The sequence below is a fragment of the Callospermophilus lateralis genome, chromosome 10 (assembly GCF_048772815.1).
Source record: "Callospermophilus lateralis isolate mCalLat2 chromosome 10, mCalLat2.hap1, whole genome shotgun sequence".
Classification (NCBI taxonomy): domain Eukaryota; kingdom Metazoa; phylum Chordata; class Mammalia; order Rodentia; family Sciuridae; genus Callospermophilus; species Callospermophilus lateralis.
In genome coordinates this window covers 42,179,346-42,194,737 of record NC_135314.1, presented here as the reverse complement: position 1 = coordinate 42,194,737, position 15,392 = coordinate 42,179,346, and the positions used below count along the sequence as shown (strand labels likewise).

At 37.0% G+C, this 15,392-nt stretch overlaps 1 protein-coding gene across 1 annotated transcript in view; it reads right to left on the bottom strand.

Annotated features, from left to right (window-relative positions):
* Nucleotides 1-1,212, bottom strand: part of Map3k13 (mitogen-activated protein kinase kinase kinase 13) — a 40,422-nt gene extending 39,210 nt beyond the window's left edge. Inside the window, exon 1 of the mRNA XM_076868293.2 lies at nucleotides 668-1,212. Within this exon, the coding sequence (XP_076724408.1) occupies nucleotides 668-1,142 (475 nt within the window). The 5' untranslated portion in view covers nucleotides 1,143-1,212. The remainder of the gene's footprint in view (nucleotides 1-667) is intronic.
* Between the last annotated feature and the right edge of the window lie 14,180 nt (nucleotides 1,213-15,392).

Genomic DNA, 15,392 nt, shown 5'->3' with positions numbered 1-15,392 from the left:
ACCTAGTCTCCGAGTAGTTGAGATTAGAGACTCATCAGACTACCCATCAGACCTTTTTTTTTTTTTTTTAATTTTTTTTAAGTTGTAGATGGACAGAATATCTTTATTTTTAATTAGTTAATTTTTTTTATGTGGTGCTGAGGATCAAACCTAGGGCCTCATGTGTGTGAGGCAACCTCTCTACCACTGAGCTACAACCCCAGCCCAGCCATCAGACCTTTTGATTATATAGGCTAACAGTAACAAAAAAAAAAAATGCTTAAACATGCACCCACTATGTGATTTATTTAAAAATTGCATATCTACACAACTATATTATAATATCAAATATATCTGAAGGCATGCATGAAAACAGAAATTTTAAAAGAGAGAAAAAGAGGAGTTATAATATTTTTTTCTTATAAACTCATGGATTATGTTGTATGTTCTCTACTTTGGATACCACTAGACAGGATGACCATATAAGATGGGTTCCAACCAAAAAAGACACACCACATGTGCATCTGGTCTATTTAGAAGGTCTGAAGGGAACTGACACGGGGTAGTCATCTGACCTAGTTCTTTAACTGACCCACACATCAAAGGTTATCTAGGTTTTAATGTTGGAGGGAATGGTGCTGCTGGTGCACTCATGCAAGAAGTCTTTGCCCCGCCCACACTGTCTTACCTTGCTGCTGTAATTTGTAATCGGTGGAGTACGCCTTCCCAATGATGTTCCACACAGGCCTTAGGCAGCCGAAGAGTCCTTCAAGAAACCCCCCACTGCCGCTGCCTGACCTGCTGAACTGAATCTTGATGTCTTCAGTTGCACCCGTGTTCTCCCCGTCCACGGTGTTGCTGCTCCCCTGAGACACAGCCATCTCTGATTCATCTTGTTCCCTTAGCTGAAGAACACTGTTCTCGAACTGGTCCCTGGAATCCTCACTCACGCTGGTCAACACTGTTGTGGTGACGGGGCTGTTCATGCTGTCGCTCGGCTCTGTTCGCACGACCCCCTTTTCCTGGGGGTCCTCAAGGAGCCTGGGTGGAGGGTGGTTCCCCATGGCGGCTCGCTCATCCTGTAGTCCACTGAAGGTTTTGTTTTCACTCGAGGGGAAATGCGGCGAAGAGGAGCAGCTCAGGCGCTCCTGAGGGTTGGCCATGGTGCCATGAGTGTGACCGAGGTCCTGAGATGGCACTCAGAGGACTGTTAGAACAGAGGTCTGATGCACACGAGGGCTCCCAAACCTGGGAAGACAAAAGCAGGGCCTGAGATCACTGTTTCTTTAGTGTCCTTACTACTACATCTGTTTAATAATAAAAACATTGAAATGATGAGGAGGATTAAATTGTGGTTTATTCTATTTGATGTGATACTGTGCAGCAATGAAAAATTATGTTGTGAAAGAATAATTATTAACATGAAAAATTGTTCATGGCATATCATTTAAAAGGGTTGGAACAATATATATAATATATATGTATTATATATATTCATTTAAAAGGATACACAAACACACACACAAGAAAAAGACCAGAAGGATTCATCCAAAGAACTAACAATAGTTAATTGGTTAGATTTGGGAGCAGTTTAGAGTGTTGTGATTTTCAAGGTATTCCAAGCATTCTGTATTTATAACTATTATTCCCCCAATCCCCTTTGCATACTGGGGACTGAATCCAGGGACCCTCTATCACTGAGCTACACCCCCAGCACCTGTTATTTTTTATTTTGAAGTAAGGTCTTGCTGAATTGCCCAGGCTGGCTTCAAACTTGTGATCTTCCTTCCTCAGTCTCCAGAGTCACTGGGATCATAGGCATGTGCCACCATACCTCGCTCTGTTATCTATTTAATCAGATAAAATGACTTTCTTTTCCACAAGGGAAATCAGTATATATGTACTTACATTATTATAATTTATGTTACTATAAGTTACAACTAATTTTTTTCTCCTTGTTTTTTAAAGTCTTATCTTACTGGGGCACTGCTTTACTTTCTAAGACATTCATTAAGTCATGTAGACAAATGTCTTCTGTGTATGACAAAATAACTTCCTGAGATATCAATGTGTTTTATTATACAGCACCAAATCTGGAGCAACACAACTGAGCCCCAGCTCTTCAAACATGTTCTTTACTTCTGATCTGTACATGAGTAATATGGGGCTATCTAAGCTTTCAAACAGATTTGTTCTAGATCAGCCAGATCATGCAACATCATTCTTAAATTTGTTCAAAGCAGGATAAGACCCCAAAAGCACAGGAAACACATGAAAAAACACATAATCAGGATTTAAACTAAAATATTTTGCACAGCAAAGGAAAAAATATCAACAGAATAAAGAGACAACCTCCAGAATGAGAGAACATATTTGCAAATTATACATCTGATAAGGTGTTAATATCCATAATATATAAGAAACTCAACTTAACAGCATAAAAAGAAATAATATGATTTAATATGGGCAACAGACCCATAGACATTTTTCAAAAGAAGACATGTAAGTGGGGCTGGGGATATGGCTCAAGCGATAACGCGCTTGCCTGGCATGTGCGGGGCGCTGGGTTTGATCCTCAGCACCACATAAAAATAAAGATGTGTGTCCATCGAAAAATGAAAAATAAATATTAAAAAATTCTCTCTATCTCTCTCTTCTCTCTGTCTCTTAAAAAAAGATATACAAGTGGCCAACAGGTATATGGAAAAATGTTTGACATAACTAATAATCAGGAAAGTGCAAATCAAAACCACAATGAGATAGATATCACCTTTCTCCCATTAGAATGGCTATTCTTCAAAAGATAAGTGCTGGAAAAGATGTGGAAGAAAAGGTAACCCCTATAAACTGTTAATGGAATGTAAATAAGAAGAGCCATTATGAAAAACAGTATAGCAGATTCTCCAAAATTTAAAATTAGAATTACTATATGGTCCAGCAATACCACTACTGATTATTATCCAGAGGAAATGAAAGCCATGTTAAGGAATCTCTTGCACTCCCATTATCACTGCAGCACTATTAATAAGAAATGGAAACAACCAAAGTGTCCACTGATGGATGAATGAATAAAGAAAACATGGTACATTTTTAATAATGGAATATTATTCAGCTATGAAAAAGATTAAATCCTGTCATTTGTGACAACGTGGATGCAACTAGAGAATATTATGTTAAGTGATGATGAGTCGGGCACAGAAAAACAAGTGCCATATGATCTCACTCACATGTGGAATCTAATATAGTTGATCTCATAGAAATTGAAAATAGAATAGTTACCAGAGTTTGAAGTTGAAAATAGAATGCTAGTTACCAGAGATTGGATCAAGTACAGGGGAGGAACAATGGAGAAAGGTTGGTCAATAGGTTATTAAGTTACAGTTAGAAGGAAGAAATAAGTTTTGGTGTTCTATTTCACAGCAGGGTGACTAAAGTAATGATAATGGATTTATTTCAAACAATCTAAAAGAAAGGATTTTAAATGTTTTTCCACAAAAAATTGATAAATGTTTGGGCAAACAGGTTTACCCTGATTTGAGTGTTATACAATGTGTGTGTGTGTGTGTGTGTGTGTGTGTGTGTGTGTGTATATATATATATATATATATATATATATATATATATAAAAACATCACATGGTTCCCCATGGATATGTACAAAGTTTACATGTTAATTAAAAATAGATTTTAAAATTTTCATGTGAGGGCCTGGGTCAATCTTCAGCAACACACACACACACACACACACACACACAGACACACGATTTTTAATTAAAAAATCATTCAAAGTATTTTTATGAAATATTTACTTTTTTTTTGCATTTCCCTATATAATATTCATTTGCTCCTTCACTCTGTATTAGGCACCTAGAACATGCTAAAGGCCAGAGTATAAAAATGACTTCACTTTAATGAAAGCCAAAAGACAAGACTGGCAAAGATTTTCATTGCAGTGCTTATCATGAATTCAGTGCTCTGACAACACAGAAGAGGGAGGGATATTTCAGGGAAAGTGCTTAAAAATGGTAACTTTTGATTCATTTGAAGGAAGTGTATGAATTCTTCAGGTGTGAGTGAGAGAAGACGGAGAAGGCATTACTGGTACAGGGGAAAGTGTGAATTAGGGCAGGGATGAAAGACTCTGGGATAGATGAGAAATCCAGAGTTGCTGGAATGTAGGCTACTTGGTGTGCACAGAGAACGACTTGAAGAACAGACAGGGGCTCGACTGAAAGGAGTTTTGGATTTTAGCCTGAGCCATAGTATCCTCTATTGAGGATTATGGATAAAAATAGAGCATTCCTATTTTATTATTTTCCCTCCTCATTATTAAGACCCACATCTTAAGCCTTTTTTTCCATTTCTATAATTTATGAATAATGTGTGTTTGTGAACCAATGAAAATATCCTATCTTCTATACTCTCATTCATTCAAACATTTAATGAGCTCCTATTATATGCTGCACAATGTGTTAGGCGTTAACAAATGGTACTAGATTCCTACCATTTGGTGCTTACAACCTAGAGGGAAAGACCAATAACAACAGCCACATGGTTACACATTGTATAAACGTATGTTCAAGGTGCCATGGGAGCTCAGAAAAATACTTGGAATACATCTAGAGATGTTATGGAAGAAGCTTCGAATTGGGTGTTGAAGGGTTAATTAGGGAGTCTTTAGGAAAGAAAGACTGGTTATTCCACACAGGTTTGGGGAACAGTAAGAGACAACTCTTAGAAAAGACAGGCAAAAGTCAGACTATGGTGGAGCTGAGTGATAAGCTAAACCTTTAGATTTTATCCTTCAGGCAATAGAGAGCCATTAATAAGTTTTGAGTAGGTGAGGGATTTGGTCCCAAAATAAAATAAATTAAGATCATATCTACAGAAGTGGAAATTGGATTGAAGGGAAAGGTTAAAGGTTCAGTTAGGAGTTCAAGAAAAAAATGATGATGGCCCTAACCAAGGCAGTAACAATGGCAATGAAGAGAACAGGACAGACTTGAGAGGTTGAATTGGTAAAGGTTAGGAATTGATCATACACATGAGAATGGAAAAAAGGGGAGAGGGGAAGGAAGCCTTTTCAAGTAACTTATTTGGGATACGGATAGATGGACAGGGTTGTTAACTGAGATATGAAAGACCAGAAGAAATGAAGGTTTAATAAGGAGATAATTAGCTTAGTTAAGGAAGTAGAGAATTTAATTAAGGTCCACTGTGTGTCATGCACTAAAATAGGCTTTTATTTATGTTTTCTCATTTGAAAAGTAGACTTTGTAGAGAAGAATTTAAAAAGAGGTAAAGATGAGGGCTCATTTAGCTCAGGTACAGAAGTTTCTAATTAGTACAAGTTAAAGATGTATTTAGTAAATGTACTTGGAGCAGTTCCATGCATCAGGTTAGGTTCTATGGACACAGAACATTATCATTACCGTTACTATTTTGGTGGGATGGACCGAAGATTGAACCTGGTGTGTGCTCTATCACTGAGCTACATTCCCAGCCTTTTAATTAATTAATTTATTTTTAAATTTTGAGATAGGGCCTTGCTAAGTTACTGAGTCTACCATGGAATTTGTAATCCTTCTGCCTCAGCCTCCCAAAATGCTGGGATTACAGGTATGCACCACCATGCCCAGTACCATTATTAATTTTAATGATAAGTAAGACAGTGCTTTATAATTGACAACACTGTTTGCACTTTTCAGCTATGTACTGGTAAATCAACTCTCCAAAACAATAGGCATCTGATTTGTAGTGTTTGCTTATTTCCCCAGTATAAATACTCCCACCATAGCAGATTTAAGCTAATAGTGGTTTAACATCTTGCTTACAAAGTTTCTAAATATTTGACAATTGGCTCCTACAAACTGGCATATAAACCAGCTCTATCACCATAATCCTTGTCATACTGACATTCACATTTTGCAAGAGAAGTAAGAAAATTTTATAAGGCAATATATTAAGTGGTGGAGCATGAATTAAAATCCATCTCAAAATTCAGGTTCCCAAATCCCCTTGCCTTTTTTAAATGGAACTTCTTATGATAATCCTTCACTTTAGAGTTCTTAATAAGTTAAAAAATGAGGTTGCCTGTAGTCATTAGATATAAACATTTGATCACCTGTGTAAGAAACTCAGAGCATGGAATCATAAATCCTCATTTTTCACAGAAGGAAACTAAGGCCTGGAGAGAGGTATATGCTAAATAAAGATCATAGAGCCAGCACCGAAAAATCAGATTATTTTTCCTAACCCCACTCTCTTCTGTACCATGCCGTCTCTGGAAAACTTTTCTATCCTTTCAAAGTTCACAAACCACTTGAGGAGTCATTAATTACATTAAGGGGATCATTCCCCTCTCCCCATGATGAATGAACCATATTCTGTTATACAGAACTGGGAGGGAAGGGAGACGATAATGAGGGCAGGATAAATGACAGAGGTAGGACTTGAGATGAACCTCTGGAGACCATATGTGATAAAGGTAAGGAAATCAGGGAGGAAGAAGCATTAGCAGAGGCAGGGAAGCAGGAATGACCAGAGCATGTGTGAGAGGGCAGATGACCCAGAAACAATGAAATAGCGACTAAGGTTGAGGAGCAGGGCAGAACAAAAGGAACCCCTGCCTCCACACATGGGCTCTGAGTTTTTGATCCGATGCAGGTGATTCTTCCTATTAAACACGTTTAGAGAGATCACTTTAACTGGATGAGGTTAGGTTAAGAGGAATTTAAATCCTAGGGCATGGAGAATTCTAGGTATTGGGAAGCTGCCTGGGAAAATAAGGTTGGAAGAAAAAGAAAAAAGAAACAAAAGTTGGAAGCCTTTTTACAGCAGGAGAGTTGGCTAACTGACCTCCATTCTCCCTACAGCCTCCTCCCCGCTTGTTTCTTGGTGCTCATTTCTAAGCTTTGACATTACAGATCTCCTCGTTTTGTTTTCTTGCTGTCACCAGTCACAACCTTGGGCTGTCTCTTGTCTTTGACCTTTCTGACCTTGCTCTGCCTCCTCTCTTCTAAGACTGCTGACTTCATACTATCTGACTGGCCACTGCCTCAGCAGTTATTTCCAGTCTGCTTTGCCGCAGGGACTCCTGCCTATCCTAGATAGGTCAGGACATACATTAGGCTATTGGCTTACATCAAATTGGAGAATCCCCAAATGTAGATGTGAATTTCAGTCAAATATCTATTTGTACAATTTATTTTTTTTAAATCAAACTATAGGACTTCATATTAATTCCTGGTAAATTTCTATTTTTTTCTGTTTTTGAGTTTCTGCCTGATGACATCATATTGCAAGGAGCACATACACTTTTATTTCATAATCTCTTCTCATTTCTAGGAGGGTAAGGCATGTGTGTTTGGGTGTTTGTTAAGCAAAGAGAAACAAATAGCGAGATACCATGACCACTGATGGCAGAAACAATAGTAATTCAGAGTGTTATTCTAGGCCTGGGGTGTGGCTCTGTGGTCGATGCTTCCCTATTCAAGAGGCCCAGGGTTTAATCCCCAGCACCACAAAAACAAACAAATAAAAAACCCAGTGCTATTCTAGATGTTTTAAAGCTATTCCCAAACACAAGCACCCAGAACATCCTAGAACATCCCTGCACCTCTCCACAGAGCAGTAGAGATTGCTACTATTGGGATCCGGCACTCCTCTGGGTGGGCAGAGGTTAGGTCCATCTCAAGGTGTGTGTAAAGATGCGCAGCCAGATAGGCTTTCCTCATGTTATTCATTTCCTCATGATATTCACCAGGAATATCAAGTCCAACGTGAACCAAGAAAGGCAGAAAAATTGAGAGGCACAAGAACAAAGGGAAAGAAAAATCATCACCATGACTATATTCAAATATGATCAGAACTGACTCTACATTTAAGAAGAGTGTAGGAGGATAAAAATATCTAAATTTTACCTGTGTTTGTATGTACACCCACACGCTGCCACTGCACGGTGAAGAAACTGGCAAGTGGAAGCAGAGGGAATACAGGAGGCCCGAATCGGGCTGCCTTTTGCTCTCTTAGCTCCTCTCTCCCTGACCCAGTTTGGTTTAGATACCCTCAGGGCAACTGATCATTCTTCTTTGAATTCATGAGTGTTATGGTTTGGTTATGAGGTATCTCCCCACAGCTCTTGTGTGAGTGAAGGAATATGAGAGTGTAGCTTCAGCAGTCCATCCTAGTTGAAGGGATTAACTGGGGTGGACTGTCAGCAGGCGTGGTGTGGCTGGAGGAGGTGGGTTACTGGGGGCATGTCCTGGAGGAGTGCATCTGCCCATGACCCACCCCCTTCTCAGTTTTGTTTTCTCTCTCCCCCTCCTTCCCAGCTGACACCAGGTAAGCAGTTTTTCTCTGCCTCCACCCTTTGGCCAGGATGTTCTGCCTCAACTTAGGCCAAAGAGGTTGGCCAATCATGGACCAGATCTCTGAAACTCTGAGCCAAAATATACCTTCCCTTCACTAAGTTGTTCTTATCATGTCTTTTGGTCCCAGTGATACAAAGCTGACTAACAAAATGAGAAATCAATGCTAGTAGTTACTGGAAGGAAAGGAAATGAGGCAAGATTTTGAACCACTGAGAGTTAAATGGAAAAAAAATAAGGACTGTCAGAGAGGTAAAGGGCAAGGTTAGAATGTCACCTTTCTCAGTAGGACTTGCTATGAGAAGCCCATAGATGAACCAAGGTGATACTTCTGCTGCTACCCTTGTGACAGGTTCTGGGTCTACAGGGAGCACAAAGTGAAGCTCCGTATCTTCCCTTGAGGCACATTTCCCCTGCCTTTCGAATTTCTTGGCCCCAAAAGGAGGAAGTGGTTTATGCAAAATTAGTAGGCAAGGGTTGGAGACAGCAGCAGCTGTGCATTTGGCAGAGCCTTGCCAATTTCTGGAAATTACCTTGGCTTTGTGCCATGATCCCAGGACGCAGCACAGAAAAAGGAATGGATGGGGCAATTTGGGCACATGGCCCTCAAAGTCTCAGGTTTTATTATACATATTTCCCCATGTTGCTAATTGAAGATAATGATCAGAATTTGAATTTTATATCATAAATAAAGTAAATCAAATATTTTGGAAAGTTGAACACCACAAATACAGTCTTCAGTGTAACTAAAATTGAATAGAATTTTAAATTAAGCATTATTTTTATGAGATGAAGTGACTGATGATGAACTTTACCCAGCTGATCTTCTCTTGCTTTTTCTTACCTATTTCTTAGATAAATGTACTATTGCCATCTTAACTTTCTGGTCACTTCTCTAAAATTCATATACCAGACTTGAGAGGATAAAGAGAATTTCTGCTATAAGGGGTAATCAATCCGATTTTAAAACTGGGATGAAGTTATTTATTTATAGTAATAAAAAATGATCTTTCTAGCATAGAAGTCTGTCACCCAGATCTTGGTTTGAACTTTAAAAAGTTATATAGCTTTTTCAAATGGAGTTAAACAATGTAACTATGAAATTTCAAATCAGATAAATAGAATGGCCTACAATTGTGCCTTTACCCCACTTGCTCTCTTAACAGAACCATATGTTAGACTCCTTTTTGAAAGGGCAATGATAACTAACTTCACATCAACCAAATCCACTGACCTACTATCTCATTCCATCTTCTTAATAATGCTATATTCAATAATCAGGAATTCAAAAATATTGATTCATTGCTTACCATGTGTTTATATTTTTGGTAAAGACTATGAATGCTTAATAATATCAATGTACAAATGGTCTCTAACTTACAATGTCTTAGCTTGCTTATTTTTTTCTATAATGGTGCAAAAGCAATACACATTCAATAGATATTGTATTTTGAATTTTGATCTTTTTCTGGACTAGTGATATGTGGTATGACATTCTCTCAAGATGCTGGGCAGCCTCAGTAAACTGCAGATCCCAATCAACAATGTGACCACAAGTTATGATGTTTGTCAGGTTAGGTATATTAAATGTACTTTGATACTTCAGGAGGTTTATAGGGAAATAATCCTATAGTGAATTGAGGAGCTTCTGTAAGTTGGAGTCAGCAAAAAATAAAAATTACAAAAGGACAAATCCTCCATGGTGATGGATTACTTCTGCATATCAGATCTAAAACTGTGATTGAAGTTAAAATAAATTTACAGTAGATTTTTTGTTAAAACTAGGAATTTGTCCCAGAGATGCTGTATCTCTGAGCTATACTTCCAGCTGTTTTTTAATTTTATTTTGAGACAGGGTATCACTAAGTTGCTGAGGTTGACCTTGAACTTGTATATGGTAGGTTCTTTTTCCTCCACATTTTTTTTATTGGTGCATTATAGTTGTACATAATGATGGGATTTGTTGTTACATATTAGTACATGTGTACAATATAACAATATAATTTGGCCAGTATTATAGTTGGTTTAAAATGAATAAGATGCTTATTTTCAGAGCTATAGTCTGTAAATTCATCAAAATACAGAAATGTCTATCAATCCCCTGGGTTCAATCCCCAGTACTACACACACACACACACAAAAAAAAAAAAAAAAAAGCAAAACAAAACAACAACAAAAAACCTCAACAGTGGTTCTGCATATGTCCCTAAAATTTCTATAATTAGCATGCATTATTTGTTTAATCAGAAATTTCAATCCAAATTTTTGTTGCTTTAAACATTTAAATTAATAAGCCAACTTTTCTACATTTGCAGAAATGAAAAATGATATGAAGTTAAGAACATTGTCAGGAAATCATTGTCAGTATATGCTGTCAACAGGTTTAAGAATAATTATAAATTCAAAACAAAAAATGAATTAAAACAGATGATAATAAGGAAATAAAAGTTCACAGCTCCTCTTTGTGTTTACCTTTTCTAGTGAGAATCATATTCAAAATATAAAAGGTAGAGCAATCATGACTAAAAGAACTGAAATTCAACATGGGTGATGATATAATAAGAACATATGATTAATTCCAAGTCCTAGGTCCAAATGAATTACATGTTAAGGCACTAAAACTCCTGCATTTAGGATCCACCAAATAATGTTTTTTAAAGAATTATCTTTGGTAGCTGTGAGCAAGATACTTATTCATGCAAAAGCAGAAGGTAGAGAAATACTCTAATTTTAAAAAAAGGAGTAATAAATATATAGAACTATGAACTTGGGTTGGACCTTGACAAAAGCATCAAGTATACATTAAATAATAAATTCTAGTTCCTTTCTTTTCATTTCCTGTTATTTTATGACTTTTCCCTCTTTTTATGGAATTCTATGAGAGTTATATAATTATAAATAGTTTAGGACAACAAGGATTGAAATAACAATTGGAATTATTTAAACATTATTTTTCAAAATTAAAAGTATTTTTAAAAGTTCAGGCTAAATGAACATTTTAATTTTGTTTTGCAATCAATAAAATATATTCAGACCCATGTACCTCATCTTGACAGCCATATTGTAAGGGCACAAGAGGGAAGGCACCGGAGGAAGATAAACGTGGATTGAAATCCTAATCATTAACTTGACCTTAACTCTCTTGTCTAAACTTCAATTTTGCAATCCATAACAAGTGATAAGCACAGAATCCACCTCAGAGAGTAGGAGATAATAGGAGATAATACTGGATGATTATATACTGTACCACACCTGGTATAGAGTGAACCCTCAATATGTTAGTCATCTAAGTCTTTAACAGAAAAGCTAGAATAAACCAATACATGTCAGCATGTTCAACATATATGTGACATCAAGGGGAATAAAAAGAAGGGCCAGGAAAGACAAGAGTTTCTTAAAGAAAGTAAAAAGATGAGAGAACAAAGGAGGGGGATAGATCAATACATAGATTGAGCTTGTAATATTCATTTAAAATTATAAATGAGAACACAAAAAAATCAATAAGCAGTTAGATACAAGGTCAAAAAGGGAAAAATAATATGAACAGAAGAGAGAAACCTCAAATATATGCAACTTCTTTTTCATATTGAATTTCCTTTGTCTTTAATTATAGAAATTATGTTTACATTCCAGGCTTTAATAAATTGCAAAAAAGAAGAAAAACTCAATACAGCTGCAATATTTGAAAGAATATTTACACTGTACAGTTCTGTTATTTAGGAGGAGAAAAAATTAAATCCCATGTTTTTAACATTGCTATATTAAACTAGGAGATGATTTTATCGATTTAAAAAAATATCTCTAGGAAAACACCACTTATGCTTTAAACAAAAGAGCAATGTGAACAAAAGAGAATCATTTCAGAGTTGCATCCTCAGGGGCAATTTTGGAATTTTTTCCCTAGAGATCTGCAGGTTTCTGCACCATGCTATCAACACATGAAGCCTGCCTGCCTCTGGACACAGCCATCTTTTATGCTTGGTCACCACCTTCCTGTCAGTGTTACTCTGTCTTCTGGCAGCTTACTTTTACTTTTCTGAAGAAGACCCTCAAGAAAAAGTCTAAGAAGTTTTCTGTGGCTCTAGGCCTACAGAACTCTGTATAATAGCAACTCCTTCCAAGTTAGAAAAATCTTTTAAAAAATATCCTTAGGTGACAAATTTATCATTGTTGTAAAATGTGTGAATTCTAAATTCAAACTTCCTGGGCCCTCATACTGATTCTGTCACAGGCAAGTTACTTAGCTTGGTTTGTTTCCTTATAGCGTTGTAACAAGCATTAAGTGAGATAATACTTGCAGATTATTTAACCTATTACCACTACAGAGCAAGCACTCAATAAAATTTGCTACTTATATTTTAATTAATAAACATTTGATTCTAAAATGAGAACATATATGCTTTACTATAATCTATATAATTAAAAGAATAGCTCAAATGAGAACATAAATTTTAAAATAGGGCTGGGGATGTGGCTCAGGCGGTAGCGCGCTCGCCAGGCATGCGTGCGGCCCGGGTTCGATCCTCAGCACCACATACAAACAAAGATGTTGTGTCCGCCGAGAACTAAAAAATAAATATTAAAAAAAAATTCTCTCTCTCTTTAAAAAAAATAAATAAAAATAAATTTTAAAATAGATTTGTCCTTGGTCATTTTAGGGATATGACTATGGAAAAATAGCAATCTTATAGTGGCCCCAAAGAATGGTTATTTCCTTTTTTTTTTTTTTTAAAATGAAAAGACCATTTACCTCCAAGCAGTTAAGAAATAAGAAATGAAGGATTCAGTGTCACTATTCCACTACTCTCTGGCCCTAGGCTCTCAGACCATTCTGACTTTTCTAATAGTCTCTATGTCTTATCTGGTTTGAAAAAATAATAATAATTTGAAGAATATAGATGTTGAAAGAATAGGTAATCTCCCTAACTGGGAAAAAGTAGAAGTAGGCAACTTAGTAATTTCATGATGAAAATAAGAACCTATTTAATAATTACTTCTAATAAATGTCACATTAACATATAACTATAATTACTTCTTAGGTCACATATTTCTCTCTTTGTAGATGAGGTGTGTTGCTAAAGAATCTAATTACAGAATAATTCATATTCCAAATATCCTAGGGATTAAACGGAAGGAAACTTTTGAACTTCACATTTTTCTGAAGTCTTGTCGAATACTGTCTATATGATGCATGAGCATGAGAAGTAGGTGCTGTCACTTAAGTTACTGTATGAGTCCAGGTCCTGGAAATAAATAGATGGCACACTCAAATGGGACAAAGGAGAATGTAATAAAATAAGAGACTACTTACAAAGGAGTGGGCAGGAAAAGCAACAGGGATGGCGCTGTGCCCTATGAGCCCTAGAGTTAACAACAACCAGGAGGCTGTTAACCAGCAAGGGAAAGAATGATTGCCTAGCTACAGAAGGCCATTCCACAAGAACTGTGGCCTTTGGTAGAGTGTTGAAACCAAAGTGTGGTGACCTGAGAAGGAGGGAGCCAGAAATTAATATTGAATCCTAACTTCACGTTCTTCCTGTCCTCTGAGATCCTGCAGGTGCTTCCCATTAGTTGAACAATGGTTCCATTAGAAAACCAGAAGCAAAGAAGTGCACTGAGGCACTCCATGTGTGTCAGCCTCCAGAGGCACAGAACAGGGTGCATGAGAAGGACAGAATAAAGTGGAATCTATCTTAGGTATCACATCAGTGGAGAGAGCCTACTGCCAAAGGCAGAGACGTCCTGGCCAAAGCTGGAAATGCAACTTGTAGAGCCGAGTCCCTGCTACAGGAGGCCTGCCTCTGGCTTTTGGACTTTTTGGTTTGGTGAGAAAACTGTAACTCTGGTGTCAGTCAAAGGCTATATAGATACTGGCTACCATTGAATAATTTGTTCTTCCTGCCTGGGCTGAAGTCTGAGGAATCTTTTCCCCTCTAAATACAGGAATTACAATTTATTACATTTGGGTCATTCATGTGTCTCAATACATGTAGAATGCTGAAAAAGCATTTTTATCAATGAAACCTAAATGATATTCATATTATGATTAAATATTTATAGTGGAAACAGCTTGCTACACAGGGGTTCTGAAAAATGGGGACAACTTTCCTCAAAGACTTTGTGTATTAAATGAGATCATAGACATGAAAGTGCTTTTGAAGCTATTAAGTGGCATTCTGATGTGGGCTGTTGTTATTAAAATAGATGCTGGCTCTAGGGAGGTGACAGCCAATGTGCTGCTTACCAAGAATTGACTAGCGGGCTGGGGATGTGGCTCAAGCGGTAGCGTGCTCGCCTGGCATGTGTGCGCCCGGGTTCGATCCTCAGCACCACATACAAACAAAGATGTTGTACTGCCGAAAACTAAAAAGTAAATATTAAAAAATTCTCTTTCTCTCTCTCTCTCTCAAAAAAAAAAAAAAAAAAAATTGGCTAGCTTTGCTGTCGGAACTTTATGATTCTGAGAAGGTGACAGAGGAGGGAAAAACTTTAAAAATGAAAGTTCTCATTTCCCATCAATTTCCTTGTCAGTGTTTGGATTGTTTAGTTGAACAGTAAAATATAACTGAAATAGGGATATGAATAAAACACATTCTGCACGTGTTTTATACTTTATTACATCATTGCCAGTTTGACATATAGATTTACTGAACAGGGTTGGTAACAGACTTCAATGAAATATTTGGAAGTTCTCTCAAAACTACGTTCTACACACTGTTTCTAGTCCTACATGGCAAAGTGCCATCAGGGTCCTTCTGCCACCCTTTCATAGCTTCTGGTTTTGCATAAGAATGCTGGAATTACAGATTGTTCAAATTGCAAAAGGAGCAGTGAATGGGCCATGACTTCTTATTTTTCAGGAGAAACTTCTAATTCTCATAAATTGGTGAGTTTACTAGAGAATCAAGTATCAACCTTGGGATCTTTTGCTTCTTTTTTTCTTCCCTATTCAGCTCCAGCACTTAGTAAAGGACCAGAGATAACATCATAAATTCACTTTTTGGTTAACAGAACTTTACACAAACACATAGCAATGTGATAAACA